This window comes from Petromyzon marinus, chromosome 65, assembly GCF_048934315.1.
Source record: "Petromyzon marinus isolate PM22_M1 ecotype Great Lakes invasive population chromosome 65, UKy_Petmar_22M1.pri1.0, whole genome shotgun sequence".
Classification (NCBI taxonomy): Eukaryota; Metazoa; Chordata; class Hyperoartia; order Petromyzontiformes; family Petromyzontidae; genus Petromyzon; species Petromyzon marinus.
Window position 1 is genome coordinate 1,317,819 of NC_133731.1, and position 18,586 is coordinate 1,336,404.

General features: G+C 49.6%; 1 protein-coding gene across 1 annotated transcript in view; it reads left to right on the plus strand.

Annotated features, from left to right (window-relative positions):
* Nucleotides 1–327: 327 nt before the first annotated feature.
* Nucleotides 328–18,586, plus strand: part of LOC116937536 (ATP-binding cassette sub-family C member 2-like) — a 122,529-nt gene continuing 104,270 nt past the window's right edge. Inside the window, exons 1-3 of the mRNA XM_076054236.1 lie at nt 328–980; nt 6,878–7,057; nt 12,691–12,882. Coding sequence (XP_075910351.1) covers nt 7,016–7,057; nt 12,691–12,882 — 234 coding nt within the window. The 5' untranslated portion in view covers nt 328–980; nt 6,878–7,015. The remainder of the gene's footprint in view (nt 981–6,877; nt 7,058–12,690; nt 12,883–18,586) is intronic.

The following is an 18,586-nucleotide window of genomic DNA, read 5'->3' on the forward strand; positions in this document are numbered from 1 at the left end:
TTATGTGTTAGGTGCTACTCGCTGACAGCACTTGCCCCAACAGTCTGTTCAGGCTATACGGGAGGTCTTTATCTCTTGTGTGTGTGTGTGATGTGTTAGGTGCTACTCGCTGACAGCACTTGCCCCAACAGTCTGTTCAGGCTATACGGGATGTCTTTGTCTCTTGTGTGTGTGTGTGTTATGTGTTAGGTGCTACTCGCTGACAGCACTTGCCGCTGGCATTCTGTCGAGGCTACACGTGGGATACTCCTTGTTTCAATTCGGTAAAGTCACGTAGGTAAAAAAAATTAAAAAAATATAATAATAAAAATCACCTACGTGACTTTACCGAATAGAACCAAAGAGTGTGGGACCCTTGCAGCCACGAAATCTTCAGATCTCGTACACACGGGGGATCTTTGTCTCCTCTCGCGGCGTCTGGACATGCTGCTGCCACCCACCGGACCCCCCCCCCCCCCATTAAGATGTAAATCACGTCTCTTGATAGTCGTCCAAAGTTCAGCTGCGGCCGCATCAATTAGTGAGCGCTGCGTGGGTTGCTTTGGTTGCGTGCTGCCGCTACTGCTGCTGTATAAGCCACGGCCGCTGTAATAATCAACTCTACCCACCACTACCACCACCACCACCACGACCCTTCATTCACTGCGTCGATCCGTTCACCAACGGAGGAGCAGGAGGAGCTGTGCGAGACGGAAGCTTCGTCGGCATCACTGCCCTGGGTTGTTTTTTTTGCCGCTGCTGCTGCTACTGCTGCCGTATGAGCCACTGCCGCTGCATAATCAACTCTACCCACCACCACCACCATCACCACCAACCCCCCATCATTCGTTGCGTCCGTCCGCTCCCCAACGGAGGAGCAGAGGAGGAGGCGGGAGAAGCAGAGGCGACTTTGACACAGCAACGGGGAGCAGGAGGAGCAGGGGGGATTTCGTCTTCTGAGTAAACTTCGCTGGTGCCCCCTAACTTCTTTGAGGTCTCCCGTAAGTTGCCTTCGTCAGCGGGGTTACGCGCGCGTTGCTTCTTCGTCGGGATTCAATTCCGTTATTTTCCCCATGATTCTTTTTTTCACCCCGTAAAATTTTCCGTAATTTTTTGCCTTAATTTTTGTTCCGATTATTTTTTCCCCCCCCCCCGTAATTTCCCTCCCCCCCCCCGCCCCCCATAATCGATGGCGTTCGATAACGTTCGCGTGTTACACATTCCGAGTTATCTCATGGGAAGGCCGCGGTCACGTAAGTGACCGGGAAGATTATACAGACGTTTGTCTTTTAACCTCTCCCGATCAACGTCGCAGTCATACAGCCATCGTCTATCCAGTGCTGGATGAAGACCTCCCCAAGTCTCCACCACCACCATCATCATCATGATCATCGTAGCAGCCAGGGTCTATCCACTGCTGGATGAAGACTCCCCAAGTCTCCACCACCACCATCATCATCATCGCAGCAGCCAGGGTCTATCCACTGCTGGATGAAGACTCCCCAAGTCTCCACCACCACCATCATCATCATCATCGTAGCAGCCAGGGTCTATCCACTGCTGGATGAAGACTCCCCAAGTCTCCACCACCACCATCGTAGCAGCAGCCAGGGTCAATCCACTGCTGGATGAAGACTCCCCAAACCACCACCATCATCATCATAGCATCCATGGTCTATCCACTGGTGGATGAAGGCTCCCCAAGCCACCACCATCATCATCATCATCGTAGCAGCCAGGATCTATTCACTGCTGGATGAAGATCAACATGATGATGTCATTCGCCCTGCGTGTGGTCTCTAATCCGCGTGCTCCTCTCTCTCTCTCTCCGTCTCTTCTTCGTTTCTCGGTGGAACTCCCAGTAGGAATCTGTGCGTGATTTGTTTGTTGTTGTTGTTGTTGTTGCAAACTTATCAGTTTGTTGTTGTTGTTGTTGCAAACTTATCAGTTTGTTGTTGTTGTCGTCTTTCTGACAAAGGACTGTGCCTATGGCACGATGCGTCTGCTAAGATTCATAATGTTTGCAGGAATACGTGGGGAGGTGATGGAGGTGGGGAGGTGATGCAGGTGATGAGGTGAGGGAGGAGAGGGAGGTGAGGGAGGAGAGGGAGGAGAGGGAGGTGATGGAGGTGATGCAGGTGATGAGGCGAGGGAGGTGATGGAGGTGATGGAGGTGAGGGAGGTGAGGGAGGTGATGGAGGTGAGGGAGGTGATGGAGGAGAGGGAGGTGATGGAGGTGATGGAGGTGATGGAGGTGATGGAGGTGAGGGAAGTGAAGGAGGTGATGGAGGTGATGGAGGAGAGGGAGGAGGGGGAGGTGATGGAGGTGATGAGGTGAGAGAGGTGATGGAGGTGATGGAGGAGAGGGAGGTGATGGAGGTGAGGGAAGTGAAGGAGGTGATGGAGGTGATGGAGGAGAGGGAGGAGAGGGAGGTGATGGAGGTGATGAGGTGAGAGAGGTGATGGAGGTGATGGAGGAGAGGGAGGTGATGGAGGTGATGAGGTGAGAGAGGTGATGGAGGTGATGGAGGAGAGGGAGGTGATGGAGGTGAGGGAGGTGATGGAGGTGATGGAGGTGATGCAGGTGATGGAGGTGATGGAGGTGAGGGAGGTGATGGAGGTGAGGGAGGTGATGGAGGTGATGGAGGCGATGGAGGTGATGCAGGTGATGGAGGTGATGCAGGTGATGGAGGTGATGGAGGTGAGGGAGGTGATGGAGGTGAGGGAGGTGATGGAGGTGATGGAGGTGATGGAGGCGATGGAGGTGATGGAGGAGAGGGAGGAGAGGGAGTTGATGGAGGTGATGGAGGTGAGGGAGGTGATGGAGGTGATGGAGGTGATGGAGGAGAGGGAGGTGATGGAGGTGATGGAGGAGAGGGAGGTGATGGAGGTGAGGGAGGTGAGGGAAGAGATGGAGGAGAGGGAGGAGAGGGAGGAGAGGGAGGTGAGGGAGGTGATGGTGGTGATGGAGGTGATGGAGGAGATGGAGGTGAGGGAGGTGATGGAGGTGATGGAGAGAGGGAGGTGATGGAGGTGATAGAGGTAATGGAGGAGAGGGAGGTGATGGAGGTGATGGAGGTGATGGAGGAGAGGGAGGTGATGGAGGTGAGGGAGGTGAGGGAGGTGATGGAGGTGATGGAGGAGGGGGAGGTGATGGAGGTGATAGAGGTGATGGAGGAGAGGGAGGTGATGGAGGTGATGGAGGTGATGGAGGAGAGGGAGGTGATGGAGGTGAGGGAGGTGAGGGAGGTGATAGAGGTGAGGGAGGTGATGGAGGTGATGGAGGCGATGGAGGTGATGCAGGTGATGGAGGTGATGCAGGTGATGGAGGTGATGGAGGTGAGGGAGGTGATGGAGGTGAGGGAGGTGATGGAGGTGATGGAGGTGATGGAGGCGATGGAGGTGATGGAGGAGAGGGAGGAGAGGGAGTTGATGGAGGTGATGGAGGTGAGGGAGGTGATGGAGGTGATGGAGGTGATGGAGGAGAGGGAGGTGATGGAGGTGATGGAGGAGAGGGAGGTGATGGAGGTGAGGGAGGTGAGGGAAGAGATGGAGGAGAGGGAGGAGAGGGAGGAGAGGGAGGTGAGGGAGGTGATGGTGGTGATGGAGGTGATGGAGGAGATGGAGGTGAGGGAGGTGATGGAGGTGATGGAGAGAGGGAGGTGATGGAGGTGATAGAGGTAATGGAGGAGAGGGAGGTGATGGAGGTGATGGAGGTGATGGAGGAGAGGGAGGTGATGGAGGTGAGGGAGGTGAGGGAGGTGATGGAGGTGATGGAGGAGGGGGAGGTGATGGAGGTGATAGAGGTGATGGAGGAGAGGGAGGTGATGGAGGTGATGGAGGTGATGGAGGAGAGGGAGGTGATGGAGGTGAGGGAGGTGAGGGAGGTGATGGAGGTGATGGTGGAGGGGGAGGTGATGGAGGTGATGGAGGTGATGGAGGTGAGGGAGGTGATGCAGGTGATGGAGGTGATGGAGTTAGATCTGAGCAACAGGGTTAAACCATTAAGGGAAGGAATCTACAGAGAAGCGCACCACGAATCTGTAACAGCCCTGCCCACCCCCCACTATCAAAGTCAACCCATGTTGCATGCTACGGTGGCACGATGTTAACTACCTCGCATGGTATACAGGAGGTCGTGGGTTCGATCCTGACCCTGACCCTGACCATGCCTGCTGCTGCTGTATATTTGAAGACTGCGTGTCTCTCTCTCCGTGGTCGCATAGATTCTTTGTCTGGTTACCCCCCCCCCCCTCCACATCAACGTCACGCGTTTAGAGTGTTTGTTGGCTGCTTTCAATGTCCACGCGACAATGATGATGATGATGAGTCCACTTCGTTGAATTTAAATAGTTAAACTATGCATCCCACTGTGACACTATGGGTATATGTGTGAGTCTATGGGTCTCTGTATGAGTCTAGAGGTCTCTATGTGGGTATTGATGTCAATGTGAGTCTATGCATCTGTATTTGAGTCGGTGGGTCTCCGTGTGAGTCTATGGGCCTTTGTGTGAGTCTATGGGTCTCTGTGTGAGTCTGTGGGTTGCTGTGTGAGTCTATAGGTATCTATGCGAGTCTGGGTCTCTATGCGAGTGTATGCATCTCCATGTGAGTCTCTGGGGTCTCTGTGTGAGTCTATGCATCTCCATGTGAGTCTTTGGGTCTTTGTGTGAGTCTATGGATGTCTATCTGAGTATATGCACCTCCCTGTGAGTCTATATGTTTATATGCGAGTATTGATCTATATCTGATTCGACGGGTCTATGTGTGAGTCTATGGGTCTTTGTGTGAGTCTGTGGATATCGTTTTGTGAGTCTATGCATCTCCCTGTGAGTCTATAAGTTTATGTTGCGAGTATGTGTCTCGATGTGAATCTATGCATCTCCCTGTGAATCTATAGGATTATCTTGCTAGTATGGGTCTCTATGTGGGTCTATGCATCTCCCTGTGAGTCTGTGGGTCTTTGCGTGAGTCTATCGGTCTCCCTGTGAGTCTATAGGTGTCTCTTGCGAGTATGGGTCTCTATGTGAGTGTATGCATCTCTCTGTGAGTCTGTGGGTCTTTGCGTGAGTCTATGGATCTCCCTGTGAGTCTACAGGATTCTCTTGCTAGAATGTGTCTCTATGTGGGTCTATGCATCTCCCTGTGAGTCTACAGGATTCTCTTGCGAGTATGGATCTCTATGTGGGTCTAAGAATCTCCCTGTGAGTCTACAGGATTTTCTTGCTGGTATGTGTCTCTATGTGAGTCTATGCATCTCCCTGTGAGTCCATAGGATTATCTTGCGAGTATTGGTCTCTATGTGAGTCTATGCATCTCTCTGTGAGTCTGTGGGTCTTTGTGTGAGTCTATGGATCTTTATGTGAGGCTATGCATCTCCCTGTGAGTCCATAGGATTATCTTGCGAGTATTGGTCTCTATGTGAGTCTATGCATCTCCCTGTGAGTCTGTGGGTTTTTGCGTGAGTCTATGCAACTCCCTGTGAGTCTATAGGATTCTCTTGCGAGTATGTGTCTCTATGTGGATCTATGCATCTCCCTGTTAGTCTGTGGGTCTTTGCGTGAGTCTATGCATCTCCCTGTGACTCTATAGGATTCTCTTGCGAGTATGTGTCTCTATGTGGGTCTATGCATCTCCCTGTGAGTCTATGGATCTTTATGTGAGGCTATGCATCTCCCTGTGAGTATAAAGGATTCTCTTGCGAGTATGTGTCTCTATGTGGGTCTATGCATCTCCCTGTGAGTCTGTGGGTCTTTGCGTGAGTCTATGCATCTCCCTGTGACTCTATAGGATTCTCTTGCGAGTATGTGTCTCTATATGGGTCTATGCATCTCCCTGTGAGTCTGTGGGTCTTTGCGTGAGTCTACGGATCTCCCTGTGAGTCTACAGGTTTCTCTTGCGAGTACGGGTCTCTATGTGGGTCTATGCATCTCCCTGTGAGTCTGCAGGATTCTCTTGCGAGTATGTGTCTCTATGTGGGTCTATGCATCTCCCTGTGAGTCTACAGGATTCTCTTGCGAGTATGTGTCTCTATGTGAGTCTATGCATCTCCCTGTGAGTCTGTGGGCCCTTGCGTGAGTCTATGCATCTCCCTGTGAGTCTATAGGATTCTCTTGCGAGTGTGTCTCTATGTGGGTCTATGCATCTCCCTGTGAGTCTACAGGATTCTCTTGCGAGTATGTGTCTCTATGTGGGTCTATGCATCTCCCTGTGAGTCTGTGGGTCTTTGCGTGAGTCTATGGATCTCCCTGTGAGTCTATAGGATTCTCTTGCGAGTATGTGTCTCTATGTAAGTCTATGGATCTTTATGTGAGGCTATGCATCTCCCTGTGAGTCTGTGGGTCTTTATGTGATGCTATGCATCTCCCTGTGAGTCTAAAGAATTCTCTTGCGAGTATGCGTCTCTATGTGGGTCTATGCATCTCCCTGTGAGTCTGTGGGTCTTTGCGTGAGTCTATGGATCTCCCTGTGAGTCTACAGGATTCTCTTGCGAGTGTGTGTCTCTATGTTGGTCTATGCATCTCCCTGTGAGTCTGTGGGTCTTTGCGTGAGTCTACGGATCTCCCTGTGAGTCTATAGGATTCTCTTGCGAGTACGTGTCTCTATGTGGGTCTATGCATCTCCCTGTCAGTCTGTGGGCCTTTGCGTGAGTCTACGGATCTCCCTGTGAGTCTACAGGTCTCTCTTGCGAGTATGTGTCTCTATGTGGGTCTATGCATCTCCCTGTGAGTCTACAGGATTCTCTTGCGAGTGTGTGTCTCTATGTGAGTCTATGCATCTCCGCGTGAGTGTATGGGGGGGGGGGGGGTCCCTGTGTGAGCCTACGTGAGTTGACGTGCACAATGTGCCGCTCCGCCATCGACGCGATGACAACGCTTGCCTCCGATGCTGCGTGCAGGTGCCCACCGCGTGACGCCGTGAGACTCGCCAGCGACCACGTGAGCCCCTCCGTCGAGTTGCCCCCCACCCCTCCACTGTCGAGAGTCCGAGTGCCAAAGGGAGGGGGGCGGGGGGGGGGCGTACCAAGAGGCGACCCATGGCGTCGACGCTGGACCAATTCTGCGGCTCCACTTTCTGGGTGAGGAGTGCTCGCGGGAAAAGGGCGGTGGGGGAGAAAGGTGGTGGGTGGCGGATCGGGGTGAAATGAAATAAAACGAAATGATGAAATAATAATGTTTTGTAGAGAAATAAAAGGGGAGCAAGTAAAATACAAAAAAAAACTAAAACAATCTAAATATAAAACAATCTATGAAAGCAATGGAATATATTGGAAAAAAAAGACAAATATATCAAATCAAATCAATAATATATTTTTTAAAAAATAAGGGAAATAATAAGAACAAAATGTTGCGAAAATACACCAATAAAATATATTTATTAAATTGAATGAAAATCTACAATAAAATACGAAAAATATAGAATAAATAAACATATATCGCGCATTTCATCCAAAGGACACGGCACGAAGCGGGGGGGGGGGGGGTGGTGAAGGGCAGGGGGCCCACTTTAAAAGCAGGCCAAGTTTTCAGGGCAACCATTAAATATCTATATTCATATTCTTAGCTCTTTCAGTAAAGTCACGTTGAAGGGAAACAATAAAATAAGAAAATATATATAAAACAATAAAAATTATCACGACGTTTCGACCATAACACAAACGGTCACCTGATGATGACCGTTTGTGTTATCTACATCTACAGAACGTGAAGAACCAGTGGTATCTACATCTACAGAACGTGAAGAACCAGTGGTATCTACATCTGTAAAACATGAAGAACCAGTGGCATCTACATCTGCAGAACGTGAAGAACCAGTGGCATCTACATCTGCAGAACGTGAAGAACCAGTGGCATCTACATCTGCAGAACGTGAAGAACCAGTGGCATCTACATCTACAGAACATGAAGAACCAGTGGCATCTACATCTGCAGAATATGAAGAATCAATGGCATCTACATCTACAAAACGTGAAGAACCAGTGGCATCTCCATCTACAGAACGTGATGAACCAGTGGCATCTACATCTGCAGAACATGAAGAACCAGTGGCATCTACATCTGCAGAACGTGAAGAACTAGTAGCATCTACATCTGCAGAACGTGAAGAACCAGTGGCATCTGCATCTGCAGAACGTGAAGAACCAGTGGCATCTACATCTGCAGAATGTGAAGAACTAGTGGCATCTACATATGCAGAACGTGAAGAACCAGTGGCATCTACATCTGCAGAACGTGAAGAACCAGTGGAATCTGCATCTGCAGAACATGAAGAACCAGTGGCATCTACATCTGCAAAACGTGAAGAACGGGTGGGATCTACATCTGTAAAACGTGAAGAACCAGTGGCACATACATCTGCAGAACGTTAAGAACCAGTGGCATCTACATCTGCAGTACATGAAGAACCAGTGGCATCTCCATCTACAGAACGTGATGAACCAGTGGCATCTACATCTGCAGAACATGAAGAACCAGTGGCATCTACATCTGCAGAACGTGAAGAACTAGTAGCATCTACATCTGCAGAACGTGAAGAACCAGTGGCATCTGCATCTGCAGAACGTGAAGAACCAGTGGCATCTACATCTGCAGAACGTAAAGAACCAGTGACATCTACATCTGCAGAACGTGAAGAACCTGTGGCATCTACATCTGCAGAACGTGAAGAACCAGTGGAATCTGCATCTGCAGAACATGAAGAACCAGTGGCATCTACATCTGCAGAACGTGAAGAACGGGTGGGATCTACATCTGTAAAACGTGAAGAACCAGTGGCACATACATCTGCAGAACGTTAAGAACCAGTGGCATCTACATCTGCAGTACATGAAGAACCAGTGGCATCTACATCTGCAGAACATGAAGAACCAGTGGCATCTACATCTGCAGAACGTGAAGAACCAGTGGCATCTACATCTGCAGAACGTGAAGAACCAGTGGCATCTACATCTGCAGAACGTGAAGAACGGGTGGGATCTACATCTGTAAAACGTGAAGAACCAGTGGCACATACATCTGCAGAACGTTAAGAACCAGTGGCATCTACATCTGCAGTACATGAAGAACCAGTGGCATCTACATCTGCAGAACATGAAGAACCAGTGGCATCTACATCTGCAGAACATGAAGAACCAGTGGCATCTACATCTGCAGAACGTGAATAATCAGTGGCACCGACATCTGTAGAACATGAAGAACCAGTGGCATCTACATCTGCAGAACGTGAAGAACCAGTGGCATCTACATCTGCAGAACATGAATAACCAGTGGCATCTTCCTTTGCAGAACGTGAAGAACCAGTGGCATCTCCATCTACAGAACGTGATGAACCAGTGGCATCTACAGGAGATTATACAACTTTTAAAGTCAATCCTCGTGTTTAGTGTGCAAGCTGTACAAAGTGTTTGAAATCGACCGGAGTAAAGTTGGGACGAATAAATCGACTTACGAACAGACCTCTGGAACCGAACCCGTTCGTAAGTAGAGGAGTCCCCGTATATCCATCAAGCCCCCTGTCTCAAACGTTATTTGACCTTCCACTTTCCCCTTCGCCCAATCACCTTCCCACTCTCTCCAGCAGATCAACAGAACCGACCCCCGTGTCAATCATCCCTCCCTTTTCCCTCCCCCTCCATGTTTGTATTTCTGCCTTCAATGCCATTCCATCAATGCCCCCCCCCCCCGCCCCCCGCCTCTGACCAATTCCCCGTTCAGGGCCCGTTAAAGTGAACAATCAGAGGGGGCTTTGATTTAATACTCCCCGATGCTCACCTGACGTGTCCACCACGTCAGTTGAGCATCGTTTGGGAGTGATACAATCTCCCTACACTTAGATACACTCAATTGATCGTTAAGACCTAAATTGATCGTTAAGACTTCATTGGTTGTGGTGGTGGTGGTACACATACGTGTGCATCAGTGCCTGCAAGTAATTGTGTGCTGCTCACCCACAATGCGATGGCATTGTGGGTGAGCAGCAGGTCACCTTATCATCAGTTCCATATTTGATTGGTGGCCAGTGCAAGGTGAAGAAAGAACGAGCGTTGGAGTGCTCACGTCAATGCTGTCCGCACAAAGAGTTCTAGTAGCAGCATTCCGCACCGGCCGTGGCTTGTTTGTTGGTTTTGTTGTGACGTTCTTACCACGTGGCCACCCCCCCCCCCCCACACACACACACCCCCACCCCCTCCCTTACTGGAGCATCTGTGAAAAGAGAGCTCTATGTATGAGTCTATGGGTCTCTATGTCTTTGGGTCCTCTGTGAAAGTCTATGGGTCTGTATGTAAGTCTATGGGTCTCTGTGTCTTTGGGTTCCCTGTGTGAGTCTATGGGTCTCTATGCCTTTGGGTCCTCTATGTGAGTCTATGGGTCTGTATATAAGTCTATGGTTCTCTGTGTCTTTGGGTCCTCTATATAAGTCTATGGGTCAACATGTAATTCTATGGGTATCTTTGTAAGTCTATGGGTCTCTATGTCTTTGGGTTTATTTGCAAGTATATGGGTATCCATGTCTTTGGGTCTTCTACGTGAGTCTATGGGTCTTTATGTGAGTCTATGAGTATCTGTGCGAGTCTATGGGTTTCTGTGCGAGTCTTTGGGTCTCTATGTCTTTGGATCCTCTATGTCAGTCTATGGGTCTCTCTGATTCTGGCCACGCCGCACCACGTGTCCCGCTAAAACGGGTCGCCGCATCATCGCGCTGCTTCTGTGGCCGTCTGGAACGCTCTTCCCTTCCAATATTAGGAAGCCACTGGGAGGTGTACTGCACTTTTAAATCATCATCATCATCATCCAGTTTGACTAACTCATTTCTTTAGAACTGCTTTTTGTGTTTAGTGGAGCGAAAGAAGTTCAACATACAAGTTCAACATACATATGAGGGTTGATGTATCGAGGACAAAAAAGTACCCCTTTATAGCCCTAACAGACTGTTGGGGCAAGTGTTGTTAGCGAGTAGCAGCAACCTATGATGGCCGGCATGGCGCACAAGAGGGTGGGTGGCCAGCACCACGCCCGGCCGCCTTTGTCTCCCTAGTGGCGATGTTTTTTACACACCGCCGCATCAGGTACCCATTTGAGGCTGAGTCAACCTAGGGGAGGCCCAGGAGCGGTTGTTGGTGGCTGTGAGGCGGCCGACGCAGGGCTTTGTGAACCCGGCGACCTGAGTTTAAGTTTATATTGGCTTCACCTCGTGTTCCAGCCGGAACATATAAACAATAACGGACACATACTGACAGAGTAACACAAACAAGAAACTATTGGGGTCTGTCTGAGTCTAGGGGTCTCTGTCTGATTCTAGTTGTCTCTTGGTGAATCTATGGGTCTCTCTGTGAGTCTATGTGTCCCTGTGTGAGTCTATGTGTCCCTGTATGAGTCTATTGATCTCTGTGTGAATCTACGGATTTCTGTGTGAGTTTGTGCGTCTCTGTGTGAGTCTATGGGTCTCTTGGTGAGTCTGTGGGTCTCAGTGTGAGTCTATGGATCTCTGTGTGAGTCTGTGAGTCTCTCTGTTAGTCTGTGGGTCTCTGTGTGAGTTTGTGCGTCTCTGTGTGAGTCTGTGGGTCTCTTGGTGAGTCTATGGGTCTCAGTGTGAGTCTGTGGCTCTCTGTGTGAGTCTACGTGTTTCTGTGTGAGTCTGTGCGTCTCTGTGTGAGTCTATGGGTCTCTTGGTGAGTCTATGGGTCTCAGTGTGAGTCTATGGGTCTCTGTGTGAGTCTGTGAGTCTCTGTGTGAGTCTGTTGGTCTCAGTGTGAGTCTGTGGGTCTCTGTGTGAGTCTATGGGTCTCTGTGTGAGTCTGTGGGTCTCTGTGAGTCTACGGGTCTCTGTGTGAGTCTGTGAGTCTCTCTGTTAGTCTGTGGGTCTCTGTGTGAGTATATGGCTCTCTGTATGAGTCTATGGCTCTGTGTGTGTGTCTCTGGGTCTCTGTGTGCATTTATGGGTCTCTGTGTGAGTTTATGGGTCTCTGTGTGCGACTATGGGCCTCTGTGTGGGTATATTGGTATCTGTGTGAGTCTACAAATCGTTGTGTAAGTCTATGGATCTCTATGTGAGTCTATGGCTCTTTGTGTGAGTCTGTGGGCCTTTGTGTGATTCTGTGGGTCTCTGGTTGAGTTTATGGGTCTCTACTTGAGCCAATGGGTCTCTGTGTGAGTCTATGGATCTCTGTGTGAGTCTATGGCTCTTTGTGTGAGTCTGTGGGCCTATGTGTGATTCTGTGGGTCTCTGGTTGAGTCTATGGGTCTATACTTGAGCCAATGGGTCTCTGTGCGAGTCTATGGGTCTCTATGCGAGTTTATGTGTCTCTGTGTGAGTCTATGGATCTCTGTGTGAGTCTATGGATCTCTGTGTGAGTCTATGGGTCTCTGTGTGAGTCTATGGATCTCTGTGTGAGTCTATGGATCTCTGTGTGAGTCTATGGATCTCTGTGTGAGTCTATAGATCTCTGTGTGAGTCTATGGGTCTCTGTGTGAGTCTATGGATCTCTGTGTGAGTCTATAGATCTCTGTGTGAGTCTATGGGTCTCTGTGTGAGTCTATGGATCTCTGTGTGATTCCACCTATGTATGTTGAACTTCTTTCCCACTGCACGTAGCCAACTGTGGCAATCGGAGGTCGCGTTCTCACCTCCCCGTCCACTCTCTCCCATTCCTCCCCACTTCGTCACCCCCCCCACCCCCACCCACCCCACCCCATGCGTCCTCGCCTCTTCAAGAACTCATCGCTCCTCGAGACGGAGACGCCCGACCTGACGGTGTGCTTCGAGCAAACGGTACTCGTGTGGGCCCCGCTATCGCTGCTCTGGCTCCTGGCGGCTCCCGTGCAGCTGGTGAATCTCTGGCGCGTGCCGAGCGCGGCGCGGCCCGTCCAGCGGCGGCGATTCAGCTTCCTGTACATCGCCAATCAGGTGACCCGTTTCCATCCCCAAGCCCGGTGACGCGCTTGACCTCTCCGTACCGGGGTGTGCGCGCCTGGGCGGCGGGGGTGACCCGCGGCGAGAGCCTAGGCTGTCCCGTAGGGTCGTCACGCAGAGTTCCGTGGGCTCGCATCGAGACCCATAGACTCGCGCAGAGAGCCATTCGAGGGATGTTGCGACGTTGCGGGGCGTCGCGAAGCTGGGGGAAATCTTTTGACCTCGTTGTGAGCCTATGGGACTGTCTGTGAGTCTATGTGTCTCGGTGTGAGTCTATGGGTCTTTGTGTGAGTGAGCCTATGGTTCTCTGTGTGAGCCTGTGGGCCTATGTGTGAGTCTGTGGGTCTCTGTGTGAGTCTGTGGGTCTCTGTGTGAGGCTATGGGTCTGTCTGTGAGTCTATGTGTCTCGGTGTGAGTCTATGAGTCTTTGTGTGAGTGAGCCTATGGTTCTCTATGTGAGCCTGGGGGCCTATGTTTGAGTCTGTGGGTCTCTGTGAGAGGCTATGGATCTCTGTGTGAGTCTATGGGTCTCGGTGTGAGTCTATGGGTCTTTGTGTGAATGAGCCTATGGTTCTCTATGTGAGCCTGTGGGCCTATGTGTGAGTCTGTGGGTCTCTGTGTGAGTCTGTGGGTCTCTGTGTGAGGCTATGGATCTCTGTGTGAGTCTATGGGTCTCGGTGTGAGTCTATGGGTCTTTCTGTGATTTTTGTGTCTCTGCATGAGTCTATGGGTATCTTTGTGAGTCTATGGGTCTTTGTGTGAGTGAGCCTATGGTTCTCTATGTGAGCCTGTGGGCCAATGTGTGAGTCTATGGGTCTCTGTGTGAGTCTATGGTTCTCTATGTGAGCCTATGGGACTGTCTGTGAGTCTATGTGTCTCGGTGTGAGTCTATGGGTCTTTGTGTGAGTGAGCCTATGGTTCTCTATGTGAGCCTGTGGGCCTATGTGTGAGTCTGTGGGTCTCTGTGTGAGTCTGTGGGTCTCTGTGTGAGTCTATGGGTCTCTGTGTAAGTCTATGGGTCTCTGTGTGTGCCTTTGGTTCTCCATGTGAGTCTATGGATCTCTGTGTGAGTATATTGGTCTCTGTGTGAGTCTATGAATCTCTGTGTGAGTCTATGGGTCTCTGTGTGAGCCTTTGGTTCTCCATGTGAGTCTATGGATCTCTGTGTGAGTATATTGGTCTCTGTGTGAGTCTATGAATCTCTGTGTGAGTCTATGGGGCGTTGTGTGTGTGAGTCTACGGATCTCTATGTCAGTCTATGGATCTATATGTCTCTCTGTCTTCTATGTAAGTCTATTGGAAAACAATAAAATAATAAAAAATAGATAAAACAATAAAAATTTGTGAGAATTTTTATTGCTTTATATATATTTACTTATTTTATTGTTTCCCTTCAACATAACTTTACCGAAAGAGCTAAGAATATGAATTACTGCAGTCACGAAAGCTTTAAATCAAAATTTAAGTCTATTGGACTCGATGTTTTGGGTCCTCTATGTGAGTCTATGGGTCTCTGTGTTAGTTTATGGGTCTCTATGTAATTGGGTCCTCTATGTGAGTCTATGGTGCTCTATGTGAGTCTACGGGTCTCCATGCAAGTCTATGGGTCCTTGTTTTTAGGTCCTCAATGTGAGTCTATGCATCTCTGCGTGAGTCTATGAGTCTCTATGCAGGTCTACCGTTCTCTCTGATTCTGATCCTGGCTATGCCGCACCACGTGCCCCGCAAAGCCGGCTCGCCAAATCATCGCGTGGCGCTTTTGGACGGCGTGCTTCTGCGGCCGTCTGGAACGCTCTTCCCTTCCAATATTAGGAAGACACTGGGAGCTGTGATGCCACTTTCAAATCATCATCATCATCCAGATTGACAAACTCATTTCTTTACAACTGCATTTAGTTTTAAATTTTGATTTAAAGCTTTCGTGACTGCAGGGATTCATATTCTTGATTCATTCGGTAAAGTCACCACCACGTAGAAGGGAAACAATAAAATAAAATAAAAATATAAAACAATAAAATTCTCACGACGTTTCGACCGCAACACAAGCAATCATCATCAGGTGTGAAAACCACAGCAATAATTTTTTTTGAAAAAAGTGGCGTTTTTGTTGTTGTTGTTGTTTTCACACCTGATAATGATTGCTTGTGTTGCAGTCGAAACGTCGTGAGAATTTCATTGTTTTATATTTGTATTTTTGTATTGTTTCCCTTCTACGTGGTGACTTTACCGAAAGAACCAAGACTATAACTGCATTTAGTGTTTAGTTTGTTGTCTTTCCCGCCGCAATAATCATGAGCGCGTTTGTCTACATGCAGTGGCGCTAAAGAAGTTCAACACACATATGAGGTTTGATGGACCAAAGACAAAGATCCGCTTTATCGCCTCCACAGATTGTCGTGGCAAGTGCTGTGTTCGCGTAGCACTTATGAAGGCCGGCACGGCACATGAGGGGGCTGGTGACCAGCACCACGCCAGGCCGCCTTTGTCTCCCCAGTGGCAAAATTTTACAACACAGCCACATCAGGTACCAATTTGAGGCCGAGTCGAACTAGGGGAAGCCCAGGAGCGGATTCAGATGATCGTCGCTGGCGATGGTGGTGGTGGCCGTGAGCGGCAAATTGAACTCGGGTCGCAGGGTTTGTAGAAACCTTGCGCCACGTGGACAGACAAAGATCCCCCGTGTAGCCTTGACAGACTGTCGGGGCAAGTGCTGTCAGTAGTAGCGAGTATCAGCACCTTACACACAGACAAAGATCCCCCGTGTAGCCTTGACAGACTGTCGGGGCAAGTGCTGTCAGTAGTAACGAGTATCAGCACCCTACACCCAGACAAAGATCCCCCGTGTAGCCTTGACATACTGTCGGGGCAAGTGCTGTCAGCAGTAACGAGTATCAGCACCCTACACCCAGACAAAGATCCCCCGTGTAGCCTTGACATACTGTCGGGGCAAGTGCTGTCAGCAGTAACGAGTATCAGCACCCTACACCCAGACAAAGATCCCCCGTGTAGCCTTGACAGACTGTCGGGGCAAGTGCTGTCAGTAGTAGCGAGTATCAGCACCTTACACACAGACAAAGATCCCCCGTGTAGCCTTGACAGACTGTCGGGGCAAGTGCTGTCAGCAGTAACGAGTATCAGCACCTTACACACAGACAAAGATCCCCCGTGTAGCCTTGACAGACTGTCGGGGCAAGTGCTGTTAGCGAGCAGCAGCAGCAGCAGCAGTCTATGAAGGCCGGCACGGCGCACGAGGGGGTGGGTGGCCAGCACCACGCCTGGCCCGCCTTTGTCTCCCCAGGGGCGATGTTTTTACACGCCGCCGGATTAGGTACCCGTTTGACGCTGAGTCGACCTAGGGGAGTCCCAGGAGCGGTTGTTGGATGGCCGTGGGCGGGGTATCAAAGTGGGGTCGCCGAGTTCGCAGCGAGGCAGCCAACGCAGGGCTTTGTGAACCCGGTGACCTGAGGTTGAGGTTATGTTGGCTCTTAAAATGCCTTCAACTTTCAACTCGTGTTACAGACTGAATATATGAGCAATAACGTACATAAACTCACAGGATAACACTATAAAATACAAACATGGGACTAGCCTTGGCAATGAAACGGATATTGCAGTGTTGCGGGTTGTCATAAAGCTAGGAGAGCTCTTTGGATATCTGTCCAGTGAGTCTACGGGTCCCTGTGTGAGTCTATGAGTCTCTGTGTGAGTCTATGTCACTCTGTGTGAGTCTTTGGGTTTCTCGGGGAGTCTATGGGTCTCTGTGTGAGTCTTTGGGTCTCTGTGTGAGTCTTTGGTCTCTGTGTGAGTCTATGTGTCTCTGTGTGAGTCTATGAGTCTCTGTGAGAGTCTATGGGTCTCTGTGTGAGTCTATGGGTCTCTTTGAGAGTCAATGCGTCTTTGTGTTGGTGAGCCAATCATTCTCTATGTGAGTTTAATGATTTTCTATGTGAGTCTATGGGTCTCTGTGTGAGTCTATGGATCTGTGCATGAGTCTATGTGTCTCTGTGTGAGTCTTTGGGTCTCTGTGTGAGTCTCTGTGTCCCTGTGTGAGTCTATGAGTCTCTGTGAGAGTTTATGGGTCTCTTTGTGAGTATATGAGTCTCTGTGAGAGTCTATGGGTCTCTGTGTGAGCTTATGGGTCTCTTTGAGAGTCAATGGGTTTTGTGTTGGTGAGCCAATCATTCTCTATGTGAGTATGATTTTCTGTGTGATTCTATGGGTCTCTGTGTGAGTCTATAGGTCTCTGTGTGAGTCTATGGGTCTCTGTGTGAGTCTATAGGTCACTGTGTGAGTCTACGGGTCTCTGTGAGAGTCTGTGGATCTCTGTGTAAGTCTATAGGTCTCTGTGTGAGTCTACGGGTCTCTGTGTGAGTTTATAGGTCTCTGTGTGAGTATATGGGTCTCTGTGTGAGTCTATGGGTCTCTGTGTGAGTCTATGGGTCTCTGTGGGAGTCTACGGGTCTCTGTGTGAGTCTATGGGTCTCTGTGTGAGTCTATAGGTCTCTGTGTGAGTCTATAGGTCTCTGTGTGAGTCTATAGATCTCTGTGTGAGTCTACTGGTCTCTGTGTGAGTCTGTAGATCTCTGTGTGAGTCTACTGGTCTCTGTGTGAGTTTACAGGTCTCTGTGTGAGTCTACGTGTCTCTATTTGAGTCTACGGGTCTCTGTGTGAGTCTATGGGTCTCTGTGTGAGTCTATGTTGTCTCTGTGTGAGTCTATGTGTTTCTAAATGAGTCTACGGGTCTCTGTGTGAGTCTATAGACCTCCCTGTGAGTATATGGGTCTCTATGAAGGTCTTCGGGTCTCTGTGTGGTACGTCTATGGGTCTCTACAAGATATCCCATAGGTTATCTGCGTGCCGATACCGACGGCGACAATGATTAGAAGTGATGCTCACATTTCTCACTGACACATTGACAGACAGGTAGAGAGCGGGGAGATGCTGAGCCTGCAAACGCTGAGAGCCTGGGTCCCAGGTGACATCCGGGTTATAGCCGCGCAGCCCACAGAGATTACACCATGGGTCTCATAGACACACACAGAGACCCATAGACTCATCACACAGAGTTCCGTAGACTCTCGTATAGAGAGCCATAGACTAACATAGTGCTCCACAGACTCATCATATTGAGACCCATAGACAGACAGATAGACATGGACTCACACAGAGAGCCATAAACTCACACAGAGAGCCATTGACTCACACAGAGACTCATAGACTCGCACAGAGTCTCATAGACTCACACAGAGACCCATAGATTCACACAGAGAGCATAAATTCACGCAGAGAGCCATTGACTCACACAGAGACTCATAGACTCACACAGAGAGCAACATACTCCCACAGAGAGCCATAGACTCACACAGAGAGCCATAGACTCTCCACATAGAGCAACAGTCTCACACAGAGAGTCATATACTCACACAGAGAGCCATTTACTCACACAAAGACTCATAGACTCACACAGAGAGCCATAGACTCACGCAGAGAGCCATAGACTCACACAAAGGCCCATAGACTCACACAGAAACCCATAGACTCACACAGAGAGCCATAAACTCACACAGAGAGTCATAGACTTACACAGAGAGCCATAGACTCACACAGAGAGCCATAGACTCACACAGAGAGCCATAGACTCACAAAGAGATGCATAAACTCACACATAGAACCGTAGACTCACACAGAGGCCAATAGA